The 26,128-nt window shown below is 46.7% G+C and overlaps 1 protein-coding gene across 1 annotated transcript; it reads right to left on the bottom strand.

Annotated features, from left to right (window-relative positions):
• Positions 1–157: 157 nt before the first annotated feature.
• LOC117859987 (probable RNA-dependent RNA polymerase SHL2) lies at positions 158–5,699 on the bottom strand. The gene is made up of 2 exons (XM_072294659.1): positions 2,623–5,699; positions 158–1,244 (listed from the first exon to the last, which is right to left on the bottom strand). The coding sequence occupies exons 1-2, from the start codon at positions 5,488–5,490 to the stop codon at positions 327–329; spliced, it is 3,786 nt and encodes a 1,261-aa protein (XP_072150760.1). The 5' UTR covers positions 5,491–5,699; the 3' UTR covers positions 158–326.
• Between the last annotated feature and the right edge of the window lie 20,429 nt (positions 5,700–26,128).

Raw genomic sequence — 26,128 nt, 5'->3', positions numbered from 1 at the left:
TTTTTGGTTGAGTCGGATGCAGCCCATAATCAGGTTAGTCTGACAGCAACACAAAAATGGGGGCGAGTAATGGTTGTGCCACAAGCATTGGAGTAGGTAATAATCTCACGGTAGTTATGGGGCAAAGATTGGTTAAACTCAATGATTCCACAACAAAGAAACAAGAAGTCAACCAGTCGTGTTCGTAATTAGAATTAAGAGCAGCGTAGTCCATCTAAAAATCTTCAGCACCAGAAGAAGGCATGTCTCTGGCTTTAGTCCTACAAATAGTAAGAGTACTATGTTTGAGCTCAGGTGAGTGGCCTCTCAACTTGAGTGGTCTCGCTTCAAATAGGCAAGGCAAAATGGCAGAGTGGTCTTGCTTCAGACAAGCAGGAAACCTCACGGCCCTGACCGTATCGTCGCAGAAAATGTAGGCTGCGGTCCTTTGAACTGGCATCCACTTCTCCTCGGCACCTCATCTTTATGTGTGCCAAGTAGTCTACAGCGATCCATGCAAAGCTGAGCCTTGCCGGCATTTCCTTACCATCAAACTCAGTCATCTTCCTTGAGAATTGGATCCAGTATGGGTGATAGGTTACCTGGTACCACGCAGAGGCCTTCATCTCATATACCAGATTTTTCTTGTCGTCAGAGATCTCACCATGATCTGCTCCAATGCTTTCAAAGATATTCCGGAACTCCTGGTGGAGTTTGGAATGTGCGTGCTTGAGCCTCTCTTTTATCTCATTCTTCTTCTTTTTGTTTCTTTCTGTAAGCGAATATATCTCCCCTGTCACGACCTCTGCTTCAGTGCGCACGCCGTATTGATTGAGCAGCCCGTTCAGCTGTGATTCGTACGAGCACTTGCATTGCCAAGCATCTGCGAGGAAATGCGATGCACCAGGAACTTCCAGTTTGGTGTCATAAGGGACATCGTTTCTGATAGAGTCTTCCAAAGATCTTCCAAGGTTATACTGTTGGATTGACCGATAAAGCTTTCCAAGGATCTTTTCTGATTTATAGGAGATGTCATCTTCCTTTCCCATGAAGTCAGGATATTCTTGTGGTCGAAGGGATGGTGGCATTGTCACCATTTTGCCGGTCTTGGGGAAGTCCACAGCAGTGGCTGCTAGTTCTGCCAACTGAATGCACTTATCATCCATAGCTCCATACTTACTATAGTCAGCATGAACAACATGAGCATTGCTTATCAGACCAAGAATCTCACTAATCATGTTCTTCAAGAAGAAATCAATGATATCCTGTTACAAGAGCAAGATCTTGTTAATGATGTGTTACGAAAATAAATATTTGTGCACAAAGAACGAAGCAATTTGCAGAAACCAGGTGAAATAAAGATGCAAGTCAGAGTTTTGGGATGCTAGTTATAGGCATCTGATCAATTGGAAAATAAACATTCACCTCTGCAAACTTCAAAACCCAAAGAGAAGGAGCTACCTCATAACAAATGGACTTTAAATTATTGATACCTGGTATTTAAGCTAATACTAAAATTAGTTTTTGAATTTCATTTTAAGAAATAAGGAAGCGGTTGCATTTGACCAAATGACATATAAAAGGGGTGCTGATCAATTGTAGCTTAAGTGATCTGTAACTGCTTGACCCAGGATTTCCTAAGCCAAAAGTATAATAATCAATAAATAATCTGCAACTCAATAAATAATAATCAATAATTGCACTTCCTCTACAAAAAATCAAGCCACACTGAAAACCAGATCAATAAGTTCTCACATCAGGTTTGCTGACTGCTACTTTTCAGAATTACCTCTACCATGAGCCCCTATCTCTACGTAGTGAATACCAGGTATTTCCTCCGGTAAAAAATAATTGATATTTGTGTGCTGCCATACAATTTTAAATTTTTCCATTAATGTTGTCCCAAAGGATTAAATTGGAAAAATGAATATGAGTACATAATGTATAGATTTTATTCTCAATTAAAGATATTCAGATTTTGAACAAGAAATGACATTTAATATTGGTGGTTTAAGCTGTGTGTTGGAGACACTCTCAATGTCTGTAAGTCACCATTTTATGATTAGTATAGGCTTAAGAGTTGAGATATGAAACGCATGAAAGTAATAAAATAATCACCAAATTATTTCTCTAACATAGGTTACGATATCATCTCTCATTACACAAAATTTGAACTAAAAAATACAACCATGTATGATGAGAAAAAAAACAGTTTGTCCTTTGTGGTGAACTTCCAATTAAATAATTCAGAGGAGTTGACTGATTCGGAATTTTAGGGGTTTAAGTAGACAAGCAGTACTTGGAGCTAGGAAAATAGACCCTTTTTTTAACGACTGAGGGGGGGGGGGGGTGTTCATATTTTGCAACCAGACAATCACAATGCTAATCCAAATCCAATACAAACAGCCACTACCAGATTAGCATCCCTTGCATTTGTGTCAGTCACAAGAATAATATTATTTTCACAACCATATGTGTCCACCTGTTTTTCACGACAAGGTTAATGAACTAGCTTGAATCAACATGCTACTTCATCTCACTTGAAGCAAAATACTAAATAATCAGACATGATACGGAAGACATCTAAATTGAACAAATATTTTAGGAAAGAATTGCCAGCATGCCAAGAATAGTTGAACTTACATGTTGACGTACTCTGCGCGGTAGCTGTTTTGCTTCAACCGGGGAGTAATCCATAGGTGGCCAGCTCTTTTTCCTCGGAGGCACAAGATTTTTATCCCATGTCACAAAGTAGACATCCCCATCAAGATCACTCCCAGACGCTTCATTGGGGTGCGGCCTCTTACCTTTCTTGGGGAAGACCAAGCAATCAACAAGGTGATGCAGTTCAGGCACATCTACTGCTTCAAGGATACGGACATCCCCAGGATGAAGGCAGGGATTCTTTGCCATCACAATTGTACCTACAATAACCTCTGCACTTTTGTTTGCCGAGGAAATTCTTGAGTCATGCTTCACAAAATATTTGTTGAGTGACGGCACTGAGGCCCGAATAAAACATTGCCCTTGCTCAAGGATCCCAAGTTCATCAAGGCAGCCCATCAACCACCTTCCCTTGGGCACAAAAATCTTTGTTTTCTCCAAAAGACCCTGAAGCTGTGAGGATCTTATAGCTAAAAGCATTGCCTTCAGGTGTGGCTCAGTTGCAGGAGTAAACCCAGCACTAAGCATCAGTGCTGGTATGGTTGCATGCTCAGAGCAACAGTTTGTTACAACCTGGTAAGCAACATCTCTGTCTGATAAAATTCTGTCGAGATTATGAAGCATTGCCTCCTGCATTTGCCAAAAGATAGCATCAGGAACACCCAAGGAGGTCAGCAATGTTATAATCTGGCGGTTCAGGTATGCTGGTTGGAACTTTGTCCAGGACACCACTTCTAACACCAAGTGGGTAGACTCAAACTTCCTCATGCTTGGCCTAAGGGAAATTTGTATCCCATCATTTTTTCCTGGCCAGACAGCAAGAACACCCTTGAATCCTGCATATCTGATCTGGTACGCAGATGGGGGATAGTTATGCATCAGAGGCAACCTCTTAGCAACTTCCATTGCGAGGCCTGGCGTGATTTTGCCAATTCCATCAGAGAAATTGTATCCATTACGCTTAACATCCTCAAGAAACTCATTGACCTCATCCGGTTGCATCGTTACTGTTGCATATGTAGATGTGAAGCACTGCCCCATTCGAGCAGCGTGCTTCGCGACATTATTACTAGGGAACTGTCCCATCCACTGTCTAATGCTTGCAGTCGATGTTGTGCCATCCTCCGCAAAGAACCAAGCTGACCTCTTCCTCAGCTGGTTCGATGAGAATGCAAGGAATGAGTACTTCCTGCCACACATGCAGAAACCCTTCGTCAAAATTGTTTGGACACGCCTATGAACTGTTGTCTTCTGCTGGGGCGAGTTTGACATCATGTCCTTGACTATCGGCGCCACACAGAAGTTCAGCGCGTTGATGTTCAGTGGCTGCATACCCTCATCCATGAAAGTTACCCTCAGGAACCGGTCTGCCACTCGATGATAATGTCGGATAACACGGTTAGAGAGCTCTACTTGAGGCGGCAGGCAATATGCCCTGGTGGGAGTGATCATCATGCTTCGCACCACGGCATTGTGATCACCAGTAACCTTTCTGCTGCCGTGAAGATGAAGAAGTCTGTTGTTCTTGGCAGCCCTGTCCTGCGCATTCTTTAGCCTCCTGCATAAATAAAACACTTGCAATTTCTCTCCCAACAGTTCTGTCAATGCAGCCACATTCACATCATCATCTTCTTTCTCCAGCAAACCAAAGAACTCCGACGTGAGCTGGTGTTCATTCACTATTCCCTTGTGCACCAGCACATTAACCAAGAACAACACGGGAAACCTTAGCCCCTCACGCTCCACGCAGAAGAACAGGTCCTCCGTTGGTTGCCCGAACGCTGGCTCATCGTTGACATTGAGCCCCCGACGCCCAATGTCGCAGAACACGACAGGCACTTCCTGCCTCTTCATGCACGCCAGTGCGTCCTTCATCTTCGGCCAACACCACGCCCTGAACGAGACCCTGTACACCCAGCACCGCCCGATCGCGCCGCTGGGGGTGATGTCGGTGGTCCGTATCCATGGGTCGTCATCGTCGTCGGGCAGGTGGAAGGGCACCGGTTGGTGGACGTCGTCGGCTGCCGTACGGTAGTACAGCAAGGGCGCGGCGGAGAGCCGGAGGAGCAGCGAGTCGTCGGCCTGGAACGCCATGACCTCGGCGATCTCGAGGAAGGAGAACTCGAGCTTGACGTCGCAGCGCAGCACCGCCGGGGCCCCGCGGGCGCCGGGGAGCGCGAACGCGGCGTCGCAGGAGAACACCAGCCGGCAGGCACCGTCGGACGGGTCGACCTCGAAGACGAGCCCCCCTGCCGGCGCGGCGGCGTCAGCGTCCTCCGGCTCCGGGGCGCGCCAGGCGACGGCGAAGGCGTCGGGCGCCCAGAGGTTGCCCAGCTCGACGCGCGAGCCCGCGAAGCGGAACGGCTCGGCGGTGTCCCGGTGGCGGGCCGCCGCGCGGGCGGAGCCGTTGCCGTTCTGGGCGCGCACGATGAGCTCGGACCCGGCGGCGGCGCGGCGCGCGGCCTCCGGGTGCGCGAAGTGGACGAAGGCGTGCGGTGGGGCCGCGGGACGGCACGGCGACGGCGCGCCCCGGAACGCCGCGTCGCCGTCGCCGTCGTCGTCGTCGTAGTCACCGTCCGGGGCCCGGCGCCGGCGCGGCGTGTAGGACGGGCTCCGCGACGGCGCCGCCCGGCCGGACGCGTCCGCGGCAGGGAGGAGGCGGCGGCGGCGCTGGAACTGGAAGTCGGGGTAGGTGTCGGGCGGCGCACAAGAGGCCTTGACCCGGCATCGCCAGACCCTGCCGGCGACGGACTCCAGGTGGTCGGCGAGGCCACGCGCCGAGAGGCCGGTGCGGAAGCCGCCGACGCTGACCTGCGCGGTGGCCGCCGGCTCCCGCGGCACCACCATTGGGGGCCGCCGGGCGATCAGTTGGCCGGCGGCCGCTTGGGGTGGCGCGGTTTGAGTAGCGGTGGCTGCTCGTGAGAGGGAAGAAGATGGATTCGACGCGGACTAGCGCGAGACTCTTGGTTTTCTCAAACCTTCATTGCTCTTTCTTTCTCCCCAGAAAATGCGGTGACGTCGTTAGTTCTCGGTTGGGGGCAGTTCCCGTTTTTGTAGAAGAGACGACACACAATCTTGCCAAAATAATGTCGAACATTTTAGAAGCATAGCCGGCCATGCGTTTTTCACGAAGATCTCCATACTCCAGAGCATGATATGAAATAAGGCGTATAAAATGATCCAATGCATATTCCCGGAAAAACAAGTGCAAACAAGATTGACAAAAAAAATAATATCATTTATGTTAAGCTAAATAGTGCTCCCATAGGTCTGAAGTATAGGGTAAGGAGATACGGAGCATATAGAAGATGCAAAGGAAGGGACACAGCTTAACCGCGGCAAGCAAAACATTGTTCCGATGCATGTTCATCTTAACCCAAATCGGTGGCGGCACCTCACGTTCGTTTAGGAGGCGGCGGCGAGTGCTCCGCCGGCGGTGGCGCCGCCATTGCCGCCGGCATGGTCCGTGGCGCAGGTTTGGACGCGTAAAGAAAGAAGGGAGACCACACGGTGCCGATTCCGCGCGTGCCGGAAGTTCAGAACCCGTGCAGAGACGCGCGCGTGGTACAGTGTTGGCGGGGGAGGAAAGGTGGCGCAGCGCAGGCTACGGGACAGGAACTCCGGTGACGTCGTCCGCGCCAGACTGCTACTCCTTGCAGTCTTTTGACCCTAGACTGGGCGGTGGAAAGCGCGGTGCAGCCAGGGCTCGGCAGGCGCGTGGCCAATGGTGGAATGGCCCCGTCGTCTTCGTCCCGTTTGTTTGACCTTGGTCCTGGACTCTTTCTGGGTTCTGATGATCCGCCCATTAATTCATGCTTGGCAATCCTCGATGTTCCAAACCTGCTGGTTCTGGTGCATGGATTGGGTTGTACACTCCTACTTGTACAGGAGCCTGCAGGGAGTAGAGGCCGTTTGCCATGGTGGATGTCCGAGGCTGTAGTGCGCTGCAGCAGCAGCAAGGGTACAAAAGGGACAAAGCGTACGTGACTGCGGCAGGCAAAGAGTGTTCGAATGTCACTTGGTGCCCCGCTTCCAAGACCGTTCGTTATTGATGCTGTGTTGCCCTGGCCAGCTGCCCAAGGTCAGAGTAGAGTTGGCATGAGCGTTCAGTGCCCAAAGCCCCAAACTACCGACGACAAACTACTGCAGCGCATTGAGTTCGGGCCTTCCGGAGGATCCATATGGCTACACAAGTACCCCATGCATGTGCACGGGAATCCTCGAAGCGATGTTGCTGGCTCAGTGCCGCCTGTCACGTTTCAAACCCTGGTGGCTGGAGCTGCTGGGGTGGGTTTGTAACCGGACAACAGGAGGAGATGATGGTAGCAACGTCATGTGGATGTGTCCAGGGCTGCAGCAACAAGATACGACCAATGGACAAAGCGTACGTACGGTGACTGCAGTGGCCGGCATGGCAAAGAGTGCTCGGATGTCTTCTTCAAGTTTGTCATTCTGCCGGAGTTGCCGCTGCGCCCGCCGGAGACGCCTAATCTTTTTGAAAATTTGGCATAGATATCTTATCGATCACATCCACCCTACTAATCTTTATACCTCTCTTTATTAACCTTTTCTTCCTGATTTAAATGATTAAAACTGAGAGAGAAACTATCTTAGACCCTATTTGTTTCAGATTATAATCCTCTAGATTATATAATTTATAATCTAGCATGGACAACGAACACTATAAATTATAATTTAAATTATATAATCTTATCATAATCTCATATAACCTACCCAAGATATGCTTATTTCAGATTATTTTCAGTTTTTTACCATACTATTCATACCACTTGAACGAAATTACCCTCAATTGCCATTACAACCATAGTAGCAACAAGGACATTTTAGGGAATAAACATTCCAAACCAATAATCTGGACCTCCAATAATCTAGGTTGCCAAACACCCCATGGCTTATTTGTGTCCAGCTCATATTATATAATCTGTACAGGAAAACAAACAGGGGCTTAAGGTGTCTAGCGTCATTTAAATGGATTAGCATTGCAAGATCGCATTGAGCGTCATTTAAAGTGTGTCTAGCGCCGTTAGTTGAATGCCCAAAGCAACAGAGAAACTGAAGCGCTGCACTAGAGACAAGGAGGAAATGGATTGTCAATGCAAGATCGCTGCATACAGATCCTCATCAAAACCAGCGTGCAGAGAAGGTGTCCGGTTGGACGGTGGTCAGCAGGCGTACTTGCTGGTGGAAAGCGCGGTGCAGCCAATGCATTTGCTCGGCGCGTGGCAACGGTCGAATGGCCCCGTCGCCGTCTCGTTTGATCCGGCGGCCGTGCTCGATTGGTAACCGTTGTCACCCGAGGATTTCCGGGGTGGCTCGGTACTGTGGCCGTCACGTTCCAACCCTAGGGCTGGTGAGGTGGTGCTACATGACAACAGGAGGAGGATCCGAGATGATGGTAGCAACGTCATGTGGATGTCGAGGGCTAGCTGCAGAAACAAGATACAACCAAAGGGACAAAGCGTACGCGACTGTGACCTAGCCTGCACGGCGAAGAGTGCTCGGATGGACACAGATTGTGTGCAGTGACTGAAAATTTTCGCTGGGGCTACATATTTCAGGTTGAGTAACATAAGATATTGTTGACTTTGGCTACACTTTAAAGAAACTGAGTAAAATGAGCCGATCAATAGGCAACAAAAGGGAATTGAGCTGAGCTGATATAGAGAGCAATCGAGCAACAAGTAACCAAGGGAATTTGAGAAAAGAGGAGCGTGAGCATCGGATGGAATTATATGGAAGGAGCTCCACCACGACGAGTCCACGATGGTCTCCATGGCGGTCCGTCACTCCGTCCTATGCATCCTAGGGCGAGTTGGGCTCTGTAGAGCTGCAGTACTGAGTTCGGCCCACCATGCCCATACCTCTTGGCATCTTTTATTCTCCGATCTTCTCTAGCAGCAGCACACTTCTTCTCCGCCTCCTATCTGCTTGCAGCAGCGGCAGAACGCGGAACTCGATGTCTCGATGAAGAGGAGAGGGGGTTACTAATGCTCGCCGGCTGGTAGCTGGGGCGGCCGCCCCACCCCGCCGATAGGTACTATCACTGCAACTTAAGCGGTAAGGGCATCTGAGCCATCCAATTGAGGAGAAACGGCAATGATCAGACTTCATGTTTCCTCCTTTTCTCTTCACTGCCAGCCACGGGATTTGGACGGAAAAGGATTCTGCTTGGCACCATTTTCTTCTCCAAGAGAGTGAACCGGCGGTCGTGAGGGAGGCCAGTGAGCTGCCGTGCCCATGGAACCTCCGGCTCTCATCCGGAGCTGCTGTCATCGAAGGCCCTCATCCTACTGTTTCGGGAGGTGCCGCAACGTCCGCGCCGGCACCGAGTAAGGTGCGCATGTCAAAGAAGGCTAGCGCTGCGCAAGTTCCCCGCGCTCCATTGCGACCTCCCGTGGTGCCAAGCACTCCAGCAAGCACCCCAGCAACTACAGTTTGAACCTATTGCCTGAAAGATTTGGTGAACATTAACCTATTGCCTCCCGGCCCGGTCCGGCACGACCCTAGCAACGCCCGACCATCTTTGTGCCAGGCTTGACCCGGCACTACAACGCCACCGTGCCGTGCCGTGCCAATCCATGAGCTGCACCGATGGCCCAGGCATGGGCCCATGGCCCATTTTCGTGCCAGGCCGGTCGGGATGACATGGCCACCATGTCGTGCTCGGGCCACATTCAACCTGCACCGCTCGACAGAGGCCGGGGTCGCCGCTCGAGAAGTCGAGATCCTTGTGGCTAGCTTCCTGCGTCGCCGCTCGACCTCCCCGTGCCGCAGCTCCGGCTTTATGCCATCGCCGGCCGGCCATGCGCCGCCGCGGTTAGCTGCTCGCAATGCTGCTTTGGCTCCCCACGGTCGCCCCCCGCACCGCCGCTGCTTCCCACAGCCGGCCCCCTCGCTGCCGCCACTGCTCCCCACGGCTAGACCTCCACACCGTCACTCCTGCTCCCCGCTACGGCTCTCCGCTCTGCCGCTGCCGCTCCTTGCGGCCAGCCCCACGCCGTCGCTCCCGGTCTTACTGCCTAGATCTCGTCTGTAGCATCCCGCTTTTTAGAGCATTTAAAAAAATAATTTTTTTAAAAATTTTCTTTAAATTAAACATACCTTCTCTCTACCAAATATTCAAAACTTGTTTTACGAGTAAACCTTGCATGAATATGAGCATATGTGTTGCATTTGATTGCTCTAGCTTTCTCCTTTTCTCAACCTTAGGAATATTCCTTCTAAATCCTAGAAATAGTATCACTTTTCCCAAATATCCTGGAATAAATATTCAGACTTAGTTTGAATATTAATTTCTAAACAAACCTTTATAAAAATCCTAGAAACAAATATTCAAATCTAATCCAAATTTGAAACCTATTTCAAATTTGAATCCGAACTCGTCTTTGAATAAATAGGAAATCCCTCAAACTCTTAACCAGGCCGCCAACTTCAAGACTCAGAGCGCTCTACTTCCATCCCGGCCCAGCTCCTTTTCTCCTCCGCACGCACGGTAGGCCATCCGGCCCAGCACACACACTCTGCGGCCCACCCGGCCCAGCTCGCCAGCGAACAGCCCACGCGGCCTGCCTCTACATGCCCACAGCGCCACCGCCGCATCACGCCACCGCACGCTGTCTCGCTCCGCTGCGCCGTGCAACACTAGATCCACTCCCCCTCGCCCTGTTGATGCCAGCACCGGCACCGCTCCAGCACCTGCCACCGTGCTGCACCGTTGCCGTCCCCCACACCGCTGCAATCCTCCGCCATAGTAACATCCACGCTACCCCACCGTGCATCCCCCTCTCCTCCCTATCCCTCCTCTGACACCATGGCAGCCAAGCCATCCCCCCCACCTCATCCATCTCACCCTGCTACCAACCATCATTATGCCGCCCGCCCTTATCCTTACCTCCGCCGTGCACACCCCCTCGCCGGTCTCATCCACCACACCACCTTGCCCCGTCCTCATCCTCGACGCAATGTGGCGGATCCACATCCCTCCTCCCCGGCTATAAATAGCCGCCTTACCCTTTGGCGGAGCCTCGCACCACCGAGGCGGGCCGCATCCTATCCCCTAGGTACCGTACCATTTCCTCCACTCTCTAGGAACACACCACGCCTCCTCCACCCGCCGCCACGCCCTAGAGCCAGGCCAGGTCAAAGCTAAGGATCTCCGCGCGGTGCTAACCTCTTCTTCCCGACACACCCCGCCAAGCCAAGCTTGAAGCTCCGACCTCCCGTGGCCACCCTACCTCCGGCCTCCTCCTCCCCTCCACGACTCCCTAGACGGGTTCCCCTTGCACCCCGCTCCATTTTGGTGCCACCCACATCGCCAGAGGTGGCCGGGAACGCCATATCGGCGTCCTCCAGCGAGCCAGCACAGCGACGCCACCCGCTGCCGGCGCCTCGAAACGGTATGCGCCATCCACCCCCGTCATCTCCTCCATCTTCTCTCTCCCCCCCTTAACTTGATGTGTGGGCCCACAGCATAATAGCCGTGGCCCCCGCCCCCTGAGTCAGCACAAATGAAATTGCTAGGTCCACCCATACAAGTACCCCAAACTTTATTTAGAGATCTTCTTTGATTCCTAAAATTCCACAAAAATTCCTAAAAATATTACAAAATAATCTAAGCCTATTCATGTCCTTCTTTCCCATAGTTCATCCCATATGAACCCTTTTCTAAAATATCATCCTCCCACGTAAATAGAAAACCTTGTATAAGCGTACCCAAGAATTCGCATCTTGTCCATCCATATTCAAAAAACCTAGGTAAATTCCTAAAAATATCTTAGAGCCACCGAAGCCTATTTCCATGCCCATCCAAGTCATCTTATTCAGCCTGTGCCCTAGAGGCTGAAGTGAGTCTGCTGAACAAGCTCTGACCTCCATTTGCCTAATCTTGTACCAGACCCATCTGTTGCCATGTACGCTATCCCCTAGCACCGGGGCAAGTGATGTCCATCGTACGAGCTCTTTGGCTTCTACTTGATCTTGCCCGACTGCGTCTGTAGCTAGGTTTACTATCCCCTAGTACCAGGACAAACCAACTGTCTAGGACAAACCAACTGTCGCACAAGCTCTCAAGTTCCACCCCTACCCTAGATAAAGAAATTTGGCCAGCTCCACCTGCCATAGGGTCAAAGCCGAGCTTGTCATACAAGTTTCCTAGCCTTGAAATCCACTCACCACTCAACACCCAAATTATTCCTAAAATCTATTCTAAAACATAGTCGTTGTGCTGCCCAATCCAAACCTCGTGTACCAACCCAATCTAGCCGAGATGCTGCCCAATTCAAATCAAATATGCCAACTAAATCCAGCCGATAAGCTGCCTAACCAAAACCCTAGATATCAACAAAACCTAGCCATCATGCCACCCATCCAAAACCCTAGGAAATCCATTCATAATTTCTTAGAAATCTTTTGAAAATTCAACCATTCTATCAATTAATTATTTAGAAACTTATTTCTAAATAATTAATAAACCATTCATCTTTTATTCAGGGATTATCCTTTAGAAATATGATAATTCCTAAAGTGTCCATCATCCATTCTTTTCCATTTTCTTTAGTCATATATTGATTGCTAGAAATTGATTGTTAGAATTGTTTGCTTGTTTGCATCTTTGTTTGAGCCAGGGATACACTGGCTGGAAGACTAGGATCCAGAAGATAAGAAGCCGAAGATCCGGCCGTCTAGAAGGCGCGTAGAATGTTAGCCCGACTAGGCTCCAACAAGAAACTGCGGATCCAAAAGGCAAGAAGCTGAGCCCCTAGTCAACCTAGGAAACGTCAATGAAGGCAAGTCCTAGATCCACCCCTTGAGCATTTTTTATCCTATATTTTTCTTAAATATTAGAATTCACCAAGATAATAACTTGACTTGCATATTCTTCAAGATCAAAGGAACAACCCACTTTTATTTTTCTTCTTGCCTTGTCTTGAAGACGCTCTAACCCAAAAACCCTATGGTTGACCCCGGTCACGACTTGATTGATGATCGAGCATTATTCTAGAAATAGAACTCCTTAGGAATACTTCATATATAATAATTTTATGAAAACCCCAAATGTATGAGTTTAGTAAATAAAATGAACCAACTAAAGAGTTAGAAACCCCTAAGGACAGGATAGGGGAGTAAGGGGGCATCCTCATTGGATGATTTTATCCCAATGCTTACTCCGGTCATATAAGGATCAGTTCTCAGGAAAGTCTTTCTAGTGAAATGTGCAACCATACGTGCTAAAATGGTACAACCATCGGGAGTGCCTGTTTATGTGAGGCCTTGGTTCACACCCTACTAGCTCAACCTAGTAATCCATCCCAAGGGTCATGGTGGGCAAAGGATATGCTTGAGCATCACCTTCGCATAGTCCCAGGTCTGGTCGGCACGGGTTGGCTGAGAGGGTCGGAGACCCTGAGGGCAGAGGTCCTGTTTATTTTGTGCACATTTTTTTGGGTTGATATCCGCGTAGCGGATGATAGTCTCCCATGTTTAGACCCTAGTGTGTCCGTGGATGGACCTAGGGAATGCTGCCTAGAGATAGGCACGGATGGGTATGGATCTCATAGGTCAGTACCGCCTTAGGCCAAGGTATGGGCTGATCGGACGTATGGGTAAGTGTACAAACTCTGCAAAATCATAAATCTATCCGGATAGCCGAGGCTCATGGTCACGAGCCCACATAGTCAAAGCTCCCGTTGATTAGTAATCATGTGTTTATGATGGTAAGAAAGGGCCAAGACCCAAAGAGAGTAATTTGAGAATGAGGCATATGCCGGCTCAGTAGGACCCTGGGCTCCTTAAAATATAGGAACTGGTAGGGAAGGTAACATTCCCCCTCTAGGACCAACAACATAATAAAATTGATTCTTCCTTTACCTCCTTTTCCAAAAATTACCTCACCTTGCATAAAATAGGTTTAATAATAGAATCCAACCTTGTACCCCTTTCCTTGATCATTCCCTGCACTTAATATAACTTCAACGCTAGGATTTGTTGAGTACCAACTATAAGTGTATTCAATCTTGCTTTCATTTATACTTGTTTATGATTCCCGGTGCTATGGTTCATTCTGTGGAATGGGCGACAACTCCACCCTCTGCTACACATAGCTGAAAGTTATTTTCTATTATACGCCTTTTATTGTTTATGATGCCAATCTGTGATGAGAACTGTATTAGCCTACTGATATAGAGACTAATATAGAGTAAAGCCCCACAAGAGCCTAGGTCCTTGGAGGAGAAGGGCATGACGGGCAGGGAGGGAGGGGCGACGACATGTAAGGTCAGAGATTATCCAAAACATGCATAGGAGGGATACAGTGGAAAATTAAAAGTTAGATGCTACACTTCGGTATAAAAATCTCTGCCACAGATTCCTTCCATTGGTATCACGAGCTGCTGATTTTGAAGACTGCTACTTGCTTGTGGAAGAGGCACTTCATAGCGTGAGTAAGCAGGTGGAAGAAAAAATCAGAGAAACTCCTAGCACGGATGCTGAAAAGCCTATTATTCAAGCAACATTCAGTTTACCTGAACATGTGGCTGGTCTGAAAAAAAAGAAAGGCAAAACAATGGATCGAAATGAAAGAAAACTTGGATTTATAAATTTAAGAAGAAAAAGAAGAACAATGCAAAGAAGAACAACACAAAGAAGAAGAAAACAAGCAAGCCTGTACAGCATGAAGAAAGTGGCAGTCTTGCACCAGACTCAAGCACATGAGAGAAACGTACAGTCTACAGTCTACATTAGAAGGATATCAAGAATATGAATCGCTTACACCGTGTTTGGATGTAGATATTGAAGCTTAGAACTCGGAATTGTTATGGGGACCGTGTTTGGATGAGTCTTAGAATTTACATTGGAATCACAATCCAATACAAAGCGGTATTAGAGCTACTACCGCACCCCCTCACATAATTCCCCTCCGCCCCCAAGTCTAGTACCGCTCCTCTCCGTCCACGAGTTGAGTGCCGCGTGCCGCTCCCCTCCGCCCACCAGTCCGGCTTCCCTCCGGCACTGCGCCCTCTGGTCGGCTTGGGTCCTAAAGACACGGCTTGGGTCCCAAAGACACTATTGCGCACGGAGCAATGGTGGAGAGGTGGAGAAGAAGATGGGTCAAATCCAAATCAGACAGCATGCATATCCAAACACGAATTGATATTTACCACCTAGTTGAATTCCATCTAGCAAATTCATTCACATCCAAACAATCGCTTTGGTATTGTAATTAACACATTTCTAATGCTACTCTGATTTGGTATTGAACTCAATTCAATACCAAGCCCTCAAATATCTACATCCAAACGGAGCCTTAGTAGTTTTAACCAACTTCTTATAGTACACTGACACTTTTCCTCTTACGTAAAAAAGATTCTAAAATTTGACATTGCTATTTTCTTATCTATATTTCTTTCTCTTTATCTCTCTTTTCAGAGTTCAAGTGTTATTCTAGATGTCAGTAATCCTCCCTCCTCCGGAGGAATGGATGGCTGGTATTTTTAGCTGAGCTCTTAAATGTAAGCCTACCTGAATTATACATGTTGGATTTAAGCAACAAAGCATCATATTTTGTTTACAGGAAATGTACTGAAGGCATGATAAACTAGGTGGTACAAGCTTTTGTATATGATAAACTCTGAAGGCATACGTTCTTGTGTTAAGTTTTTGTGGCTGACAGCTTTTGATTAAACACATATCAGTTTAGGAGAAGACATATGTAAGATTTTAATTATAGTTGAATGAACTAGTGACTCACATCAAAAGACATGTTCAGAGTATAAAGTTCTCTGTGTGTTATGTATGGCTCAAAGCAGAAAATATGAGAGTGTGATCCTAGCCGTTGCTTGTCAATTGGATGGCTCAAATGCCCTTACTGCTTAAGTTGCAGTGACAGTAGTCACTGCACACGATCTGTGTCCTGTTCGGACGTCTTTTGCCGCTGCCAGTTTGTACTGCGTGTTGCACCAGCAAGCGGAGTTCCCGTGTGACTATTCTGCTGGAGCTGCGGCCGCTAGAGACGCCTCTACCAAGGAGAGGGCTCAGCTCAACCATGCATTGCGGCAAGACGTACCCTCGGCCAAGAGCTTTGCAGGTGTGACCAGAAGAAACGGTGCGGCCATTTCATTCTGTTCGGATGTCTCGGCCAAGCGCTTTGCACGATTAAATTGGGATGAGATAGGATCAATGTTGGCGCGATACATGCGCGAAATCTTGGTGGTGGAGACGATTCCGTTTTCTAAAAAGCATGTTCGGAATCCTGGTGGAGTCGAAACTGCAACCCCTGGTTGTGTTGCTCAGACCTGCGGAGAATCATAGGCTCCAGTAATATCTTACATCTAAATCACCCACATTTGGTATTTTAACCATTCTATCACTTTTTCTTATTCTTTTTTAAAATTTTGTCTAAAATATCTTATCGATCACATCCACCCTACTGATCTTTATACCTCTCTTTCTTAACCTTTTCTTCCTTATTTAAATGATTAAATCCGAGAGAGAAACTATCTTAAAGGGTCTAACGTCCTTCCAAAAAAATTGAGGCTTTTTGTCCCCAAAATAATCAGAGAAGACTAGTTACCATTCAAATTCAAACATTGGTTGTTTTGGCCTCTTGCTACCACTATTCTTCAGAAACAGTTGCGAAGTCCCATATTTGTATACATTTATTGACACATGATTTTAGTTGACATAGAGAAGAGATAAAAAAGTCGTTGCATCAAGAAACATTCATCCTGAAAGCTAAAAGTTAGCATACAAGATAACTTATGCGCTATTTATTATATATCGTTGAGATTGATGCATTATCTTTCCTCCCATCGTCCACAAATTAAGGTGGAGAGGCGTAAAATAATTGTAATTTAATTGAAAGGACAACTGTTATCTATTACTCCATCTTCGTCTGTTTCAAATTTTAGACCGTTTTTAACTTTATCTTGAGTTAAAAGTTGCTTAATTTTGGCATAAGTTATACATTAGCATCTTTGGGCAATAGATTATAACAATTCAGACATGGTTTGAATAATAAGACAAAAATCAAATGAACAAAGCTTATCACTAAAGATTTCGTACCATTAGAGAGGTTTCATATGAAAGAATATAAGAAAACACTGAAATAAAATAGTTAATTTAACGTGGACGATATGAGAAACCGGGAAGCTCCCCTAGAGCATGATGGATGCTAGATTGGTTTGCTTGAAATCCGACAACATTTGAAGATAAATCATGTAAATTACTATCACCTACCTACTGCGCCTACAGAGTGCAGATTCACACTACAGAAGTGCATTAGAGGATCAAAGTAAATCCTATGTCTTTATTACAGTGGTGACAAAGCGTGAAGATACAAGGATGTGGCAAAGTGTAACTATGGCCTGCTCATATCACTCTCTAGGTAGCAGCAAGATCCTGCTCCTTCGGGTGACATTTTTAAGTTAACCAACCACTAAAAGAATTGCTACTGAAAAAGCTTTGCAAATCTACACGATTGTTCAATTGATTAGGAAAGTAATACATTTTCCCACTCATTTTCTAATTTTTACAGGTCAACAAGCTAACCAAAAATACAAAACCAATCACTGAGTTACCTATGTTCATGTACTCCATTATTATTGAAGAACAGGAACCGCTCGTGTTGTTCGTACCCACGTTGGTCGATGCCAATGCTACATCTCCAGATGGAGCGGCTGCAGCCAATCCTCCTTGGCCACGCCTGGCTCCAGCGCTGAGATCAGGGACTCTGGCTGGATCGATGAATTGGGGATTGACTGGCATGATTTACACCTTGCCACGGGCTACTGGGTCACAGGCCGTCGAGTCGTTATCTAAATTGGGCCGATCCATCTATTATTTGCATACAGGTTCGCTCAGACATCGTCTTCTTCCTCGAAGAGGAGCTGCAGACCGATGAAGCGACGATGCTGCACCTTCACCGGTGCTGGGATGAGGGGTGAATGGTCTTTGCTGCTAGGGTTAGGTAGGGTGGCCGCCCTACATCCTCCTATTAGGGTCCGCCATTATATGAAACTATGGTGGTGACTGTTTTGTCATAAATTATCGAGAGGTTCCAATAATACTTTACATCTAAATTACCTATCTTTAGTATTATGAAACAATGTGTGTAGAATATCCTATTGATCATATCTAGCCTAACCATTCTACCGGTATTTTTTAATCTTTTTAAAAATTTGGTCTAAAATATCTTATCGATGACATCCACCCTACTAACCTTTATACCTCTCTTTCTTAACCTTTCTTCCTTATTTAAATGATTATTAAATGAGAATCTATCTCAAAGGGTCCAACGTTCTTAAAAAAAAAAGTCTGAAGGTTTTTGTTCCCAAAATAATCAGATGCCGGGGGCTCTTGCCATTCTTCGCAAACTGTTGCGAAGTCCCATGTTTGTATACCATAACTTCTGGACATAAAAATAGCTTAATTAGAACCATGGCCATCTTCCTGTTATAGTTGATCAAGATGCGATGCTGAGCAAAACCTGAAGTGATATATTCTCTACCTTTCCCTGAACTGATTTGGGAAAAGTTTGGAGCCTTTTTTCTTTGTTTATTTGATTTGAAGTTCTTGCGGCGAACAGGTCGAATCCGCGACGTGTTCCAAAAAAACCACACAGTGAATAGGTCTTCCGCATATCCACCGTAGCCAGGAATTTGTACCCTGGTATTCATTGTAAAAAAAGTTCAATGCAATATGGAAGGTGTGAACTTAGGGGATGTTTGGGAACATCGTACTAAACTTTAGCACCTGCCACATCAGATATTTGATACTAATTAGGAGTATTAAATATAGTCTAATTACAAAACTAATTGCACAGATGGAGTCTAATTCGCGAGACGAATCTATTAAGCCTAATTAGTCCATGATTTGACAATGTGGTGCTACAGTAACCATTTGCTAATGATGGATTAATTAGCCTTAATAGATTCGTCTCGCGAATTAGACTCAATCTGTGCAATTAGTTTTGTAATTAGCTCATGTTTAGTCCTTCTAATTAGTATCCGAATATCCGATGTGATCCTGCTAAAGCTTAGTACCTCGTATCCAAACACCCCTTTGATCTAGGAGTTCGGCTCAATTTGACACTTGAAAAGGAGAGAGTTGCTGAGTTAGCTCAGTTAGATTGGTAGGAGGCAGATATGAGATAGGTTAATACATGTATATACTATTTACAATCGGTTTGTTTACAAAAGTTTATGGTATTCAGATGAATACGGGTGCATACCCCTGCCTACTCCAGTGCGCATATCCCGGCCCTGCCGCACAAGGTCTCGTCCCCTCAGAGTCAGCGGGGAGGGAGCCATGACATGTCAACTCACCTAGCGGCACGCGGGCGCCGTTGAGGCCTTGTTAAAATTGGGAGTGTTAAAATTACTGTGCTGTTACTGTAGCACACTGTAGCGTTTCGTTTGTATTTATGAATTATTATCCAAACATTGACTAATTAGGCTCAAAAGATTCGTCTCGCAAAGTACAACAATACTGTGCAATTAGTTTTTAATTTCGTCTACATTTAGTACTCCATGCATATACCGCAAGTTTGATGTGATGGGGAATCTTCTTTTTGCATAGTGTCAAAGTTGGGAGTTGGGAGTGAGGGCTGAATGCCGGCCCAAAGCAACGGAGAAACTGCAGCGCATTGATGAGTTGGGAGAAATGGATTGCCAAGATCGCTGCAACAGAGCCCTTGTTCACTTCCTACAAAACTCCCAACTTTGGCACTATGCAAAAAGAAGATTCCCCATCACATCAAATTTGCGGTACATGCATGGAGTACTAAATGTAGACGAAATTAAAAACTAATTGCACAGTTTTATTGTACTTTGCGAGACGAATCTTTTGAGCCTAATTAGTCAATATTTGGATAATAATTCACAAATACAAACGAAACGCTACAGTGTTGCTACAGTAATTTGACACCTCCCAAATTCACAAAGTAAACAAGGGCAGATACTCATTCAAGGCACCTTTCACATCAACGCAGCAGTCCACCCCCCTACGCGCGCGCATGCCTTCAGTGTCGCTCTACAAGCAGCAAATCAGGCCGGTGCAGGCGATGTCACTGGCACTGCCCGCCATCTCCCCGACTTTTTTCTATTTTAGCTCTTTTCATAAAAAAAATTTACAAATAGATTCCTAACGGAACCAATTTCAAAAATGGACTCTTAGCTACAACGTCTTGGTGCCAGGATCCATGGCGCCAAGGTCCCCGCCATGGCCGCTGACCGGGCACCTGACGTGGCGCCAAGGCTTGGCGCCAAGATGTATGGCGCCAAGCCTCCTACATAAGGCGCCGGCCCTTCTTCCTGCCCGAAACTTCCTCCTCATCCTTCTTCACTCTCTCGAGTTTTTACTCTCCCTACTTCACCCTATATTACGAATCGATATTTTTAGCTTAGGAAACTTTCATTTGATCCGTGGATCTTGAAGAGCAAGGTATCCTCTCTCCCTCGTAGATTTTTTTCACATCGATTCGCTATATATTAGTTGTATTTTTTAACTTAGAGTTTCATGCAAATGTAGGATGCCGAGGCGTGGAAAAGCTAAGAAACTAAGGTAACCCCAGCGCACGTAGTTATGTTATGTGCTCATTGTTGTGGATCAAATGAAAAAAAATCTTAATTGTAGGTTTATTGTTAAGTGCGTTTGGTTCTTACAACGAAATAAACTAAATTGTAGTTATGGCGCCAAGCTGACCGGAAATGTCTTCGATCCATTGCCTCTGCCTAGTGGTGTTCTAGTGCCTATATGCTTTTGCGACGATCCTTGCAAGGTAGCCAAGTCCGATGAACATGCCACGTATAGGCAGAGGTATTGGATGTGTTCCAACTTTGCGTTTGAACCTATACCTCGTCAGCGCCGCATTAACATGTTGGTAAGGAATTGTTGTTATCTTATAATTATTGACCATATTTTTTTTGTTTTATAACAATTGCATTTGTTGTAGACCCCTCCACCGCTATGTGATTTTGAGCAGTGGATTGACACTAAGATCAATCCTGAAGACAAGGAGTTTTTGGAGTATATGTTGCGCTGGGATGCAGAGAGGAAGAAGATGATGGAGAAGAGGCTCAGAGAGGAGGCTGCGGAAAAGGAGCACAAGGAAGAGGAGGAAAGGAGGCGTGTTACTGTGAACAGGGAGGAGAGGGAGAAGAAGCTTGAGCGTGCACGCCGAGCGTAAGCAGCGGTTGAGGAGAATCCTGATGCCTTGAGGAAGGAAAAGTGGCTTCGTTGCACTCAGTAGTCATAATTAGTTTCTAGTTCTATGGTTTATTTATGAATAATATTTTCTACTGTGAGACTTTTATTATGTTGTCATGTAATGATGCACTTTAAGTATGGACATGCAAGTGGTAGACGAACTATGTTTATTTTGCGATGTAATGCACTTCGAAGTTGTACTCTAGTGAAATTTCCGCAGAAAATAAAAAGGGTACTTGTTAGTGAAATTTCGGCAAATTATGAGATGAATAGTGAACATAAATACAAACATACAAGCATATGACACAAGCATATGACATATTCATAATAAAATCCACAATAGTTCAGAATGAAAGTCCATATACACAAATAGTCCATATAACACAAATTCCATATAACACAAAGTTCGCAATAAGAACTGTCAGTGCCTCCTAGTCTTACCCTTACCCTTGTGACCAAGGGCGTCGGTGCCTGGAGTGTAAGGAGAACGTGGGCGACGTAGTCTAGTGCCTACAACCTCATGGAGCTGAGACGGGCCAAGCTCGTCGGGCCTCTGGTCATCGTCGTCCTCATCATCGTCCTCATCCTCGGATGCAATTGCTTTCGACCCTGAGGGACCTTGCCTAGACGTACCAACGCCTCCTTCGTGTGGGGATGGAACGTGCACGTCTCGCGTTGTGGCAGTCCTGCAACCACAACGAGCAGCAGCACGGCGAAGCCGACTAGACAGTCGTTGTTGTGAAAAAACTAGTTAAATGAAAGAATGTAACGTATTAATAAAGTATTTGTAAGAACAATTTGAGTCTTACGTCTAGAAAACTTCGTGTCTCGGGTCCGTAACCCTAGGACAGAAATGCTCAATATCTCTAACCGAGCTTTGGAGCGTACGACCCTGCAACAAATTTCCAGAAGTCAATAGTCACTAAAGCAATAAATGATTAAGTCATTAACTTACACACTAAGTCACTAAATGACTAAATGATTAATTCAGTAAGTCACTAAGTCCTTATCTAACTACCTAAATCACTAAGTAACTTAACATAGAACATAGAAAAGTAAAGCAATTGTCTTACCATCCTATTTAGGATTGGTCCTGTCTCCACCTGCCTTCCAGCACGAGTACTTCGGTCGTACACTTTGTCTTCATCATCGGACGAGTGGATGTCGGCGTAGTCATTTTGCGTCCATTGTACCCTCAGCCTGTGACGCGTCGCACCTTGGTACCAAGCCTGGTATTGCCTGTACTCACTGTTTGTATGCGGCTCGTCGTTCTCATCCAAGTTGTCGTCGAACTACTCCCATTCCTCAATGTAGGCCTGGTGGAACACGTGCCAGTCAGATACCTTCCGTTTCTTCTTACGATCCAGGCTGCACGTCACGTTAGATGTTACTGGTAGGCAAAATTTAGGTAATGATAATGGAAATAATTTAAATAGGAAAACACTTACTTGTGTAACTCCACACTAGTCGAGATCGCAAGTGTTGACCAAATCTGCCTGATCCCAAACTGACGTGCTACTCGATCAGGCAGGTGGTACTCGACAGCATAGAAATATATGAGAGGGCACTTCATCCTGTAAAGATCGTCGTCGGCCGCACACATGATGCTAATGGCAAAAGGAAGTGCGTCCTCTCCTTCGTAAGGCTGCCAATTTACCTGCAACATGTCAAAACAAGATGTTAGTTGTTACACTAAAGGAGTACAAAGCATGTGAAAAAAAAATTGACTTACACTATGAGCCGTGAGCGCGTCTATCTCGTTGATGTAATCCAGGTATGCGCGCTTCAACCTCGTATGGTGAACCTTAACCTGATCCCAAAGATATGCCCATGTCGGCTGCCGTCTCGGCGGCTCACCTAGGAACCATGGTCGACGACCCATAATCTCGGGACGACCAACTGGAAGACGGGCCCACATCCATAACTGCAATAGATACACACACCCACCAACTGACGCGGAGCTCGAAGTCCGATGGCACGCCTCGCACAGCTGCCGGTACAGAAAACACAGCATAGTTGACCCCCAGCTGTACTGACCCGCCTGCTGCTAGTCAGTGAGGCAGTGGATCCACATCTAAGACGCAGTGTCACCTGTAGCGTCTGGGAAAAGAACATAGGCAAACAGGTGTAGGATCCACGCCCTGCAGTAGTGCCCAACTGTCTCCTCATCCGCGTCCTGGGGGCAGTGTCCGAAGTGTTCCCGCAGCCAGGAGATTAGCACTCCGGATGTGCCCAGGAGTAAGATCGCTAAACTCGTGAACTATCGGATCACGACGTCCGGGGAAGATACGCCTGAACATCTCAATATCACTCTCTGTCATCTCTCCAGCAGGGCGATCATCATCAGAATCAATATCTACTCCCATCTCGTATGCATGTTCATCATTCATAATTTCAACACTATTGGAGCCACGCAATCCATCTACACATTGCACTTGCGCAGCAACTAGAGGCACGTCCACATTTTCTGGAATATCTCCTGCGATATTAACTACAAATATGAGTAAAGAACAAATTGATGGAACGAAGGGGGTTAGCTTCCAAGAATAGAAACTGATAAGGCACTTACTCGGATCATTCTGTGTGAAAACGAACTCATTAGGAGAGTCTGCCACATCATCAACAATCCGACAAACATCTCCAACTACTTCATTGGGGCAGATTCAGCATCGGGAATCGAGGTGCAACCTCCACATCCATAACAGGTTCTGGGACGGGAGGATCGAAGCGTGCCCGTTGACCCATTGGTCGAGAAAACCGACGAGGATTTGGATCGAATCCCACCCGACAAACAACCACTTCAACACTTGGGGAATGACCATTCATAACCGTTCTCACATATTTGTCCCATTGGCCTGCACACCGAATTGGGACCATCTTCCTTTGAATGTTAAGAGGGGAACCTAGGTGAAGTATGCCCTCGACTGTGATTTCATTATCTTCATGACAATGTAGCTCCTCCCGAGCCCTTGCAAGCAACTCACTAAACGAGGATTTCTCATCAAATATCACGACCTCGAACTGCATGGCAACAAACTTAACACATCCATAGTCATCCCTTTCCACGGTGCCTCCATGGTATATGCTCACTACGTTCTCCATCTAGTACATCAATATAACGACGCATAATTCATTTAGTCCATAATAAATGAAGCATTCTAAGTACAAGGTCTCTAGTATGAAATGAGATAGTATCAATTGACTCCTGACTACTAAATACAACTAACTAACTATGTCATACAACTAGCTAACTATGTCACCTAATATGTACCTATGTACTTAACTATACAACTACTTAACTAAATATCGTAATAACTAGTTTACTATGTAACTAACTATACATCTAACTACGTAAACAAAATTGAACATCCATCTAGTTAAATAGTGTCATGAGTATTCTTTATTCCTTCTATCATTGCAATTCATAAAAAAAACTACCAAAATAAATTAGTTTTCATATCTAACAATTCTACCTAACTATTCTAATTTATGTATCTAACTATTTCATCTACCAATTCTAACTACCTATCTAAATTCTACCTTCTTTATCTATCTACTTAACTATAACTCTTCTTAGAGTTTTACCTCACTGGTGCACACCGGCAGCAAGGGGTGGGGGCGGGCGGGCTCCGGGCGGACCGGGGGCGGCCACCGGGCGAGGGGCGGCCGGCCTCCGGGCGGGCCGAGCGCTGGGGCCCGGCCGGGGGGCACCGGCGGGGCGCCTAGCCTCCGGGCGGGCGCCGGGCGGGGGCGGGCGGCCTCCGGGTGGTGGCGGCGGCGGCGGCAGCGCAGGTTTGAAAGATTGGAAAAGAAACGGACGCGCAAAAGGAAAATAGTGTTCGGTGCTATGCTAAAAGGCTTGGCGCCACCGATCTTGGCGCCAAGCCTTGACCCACCCGCCTGCTCGCCACGTAATGCATGCCACGCCACGTGGCCACGCGACGGTGGGGACCTTGACGCCATGGAGGCTGGTACCAAGACGTTGTAGCTTGGTGCCAGCCATCCTGGTACCAAGCTAAGGGTCCATTTTTGAAAATAGTTCCGCTAGGGGTCTATTTGTGAAAATATTTCGCGAAAAGGTTAAAATAAAAAAAAGTCGGGCCACCTCCAGCTGATCAGCAAGCTGACCGCGATATCCTGGTGGAACCGGTTCAAAGATTTGCAACAGTTGTCGCGGTTCCCCGTTTCCAAGATGGTGCAGCACTGCAGCCGCTCCGCCGGATATCCTGCTGGCCCTGCCGCTGCTGCACAAGCCACGAGGTCTCCTCCTGACATCTTTACTCCACTCCACGACATGTCAACTCACACAGTCACACGGCGCTGCGGGCGAACAATGCCCAAACCAACAAGAAACTGCCGCTCGCATGGAGTCGGCGCAGCCGCTCCGCCGGATATCCTGGCCCTGCCGCTGCTACACAAGCCACAAGGTTCCTCACATCTTTACTCCACTCCACGACATGTCAAGTCACACAGTCACACGGCGCTGCGGGCGAACAATGCCCAAACCAACCAGAAACTCTAGCTCGCATTGACTGGGTTGAGTTGGAGTCTTGGAGACTGAGCCCTTGTTTACTTCGCGAATTTGGGAGGTGCCAAATTACTGTAGCAACACTGTAGCGTTTCGTTTGTATTTGTGAATTATTGTCCAAATATTGACTAATTAGGCTCAAAAGATTTGGCTCGCAAAGTACAACAAAATTGTGCAAATAGTTTTTGATTTCATCTACATTTAGTACTCCATGCATGCACCGCAAGTTTGATGTGATGGGGAATCTTCTTTTTGCGTAGTGTCAAAGTTAGGAGTTTTGTGGGAAGAGAACAGGGCTGAGTCGGAGAAAATGGATTGCCAAAATGCCAAATCGCTGCAACGGATACTCATTCAAGCCACCCTTCACGTCAACGCATGCAGCCATCCCCATCACCACCCTCTCCGAGCAGAGGCATGGGAGCACAGCTAGCGTGCAGCGGAGGTGTCGGTTGGGCGGTTGTTGGGCACGCGCGAAGGATAATGGGTTGGATTCGCTTATTTTTATCACATGTCACATCAAATATTTAAATACTAATTAAGAGTATTAAACGTAGACTATTTACAAAATTCATTGTACAGATGGAGGCTAAACGGCGAGACGAATCTATTAAGTCTAATTAATCCATCATTATCAAATGTTTACGGTAGCAGCACATTATCAAATCATGGACTAATTAGGCTTAATAGATTTATCTTGTCGTTTAACCTCCACTTATGTAATGGGTTTTGTAAATA

This window comes from Setaria viridis, chromosome 6, assembly GCF_005286985.2.
Source record: "Setaria viridis chromosome 6, Setaria_viridis_v4.0, whole genome shotgun sequence".
NCBI lineage: Eukaryota > Viridiplantae > Streptophyta > Magnoliopsida > Poales > Poaceae > Setaria > Setaria viridis.
This window is presented reverse-complemented; position numbering and strand designations above follow the sequence as displayed.

Coding starts and splice junctions, on each gene's coding strand:
- LOC117859987 (XM_072294659.1), bottom strand. CDS start 5,490: ATGGTGGTGCCGCGGGAGCCGGCGGCCACCGCGCAGGTCAGCGTCGGC. Junction 1,245..2,622: donor CGCGCAGAGTACGTCAACAT/GTAAGTTCAACT, acceptor CTCTTGTAACAG/GATATCATTGATTTCTTCTT.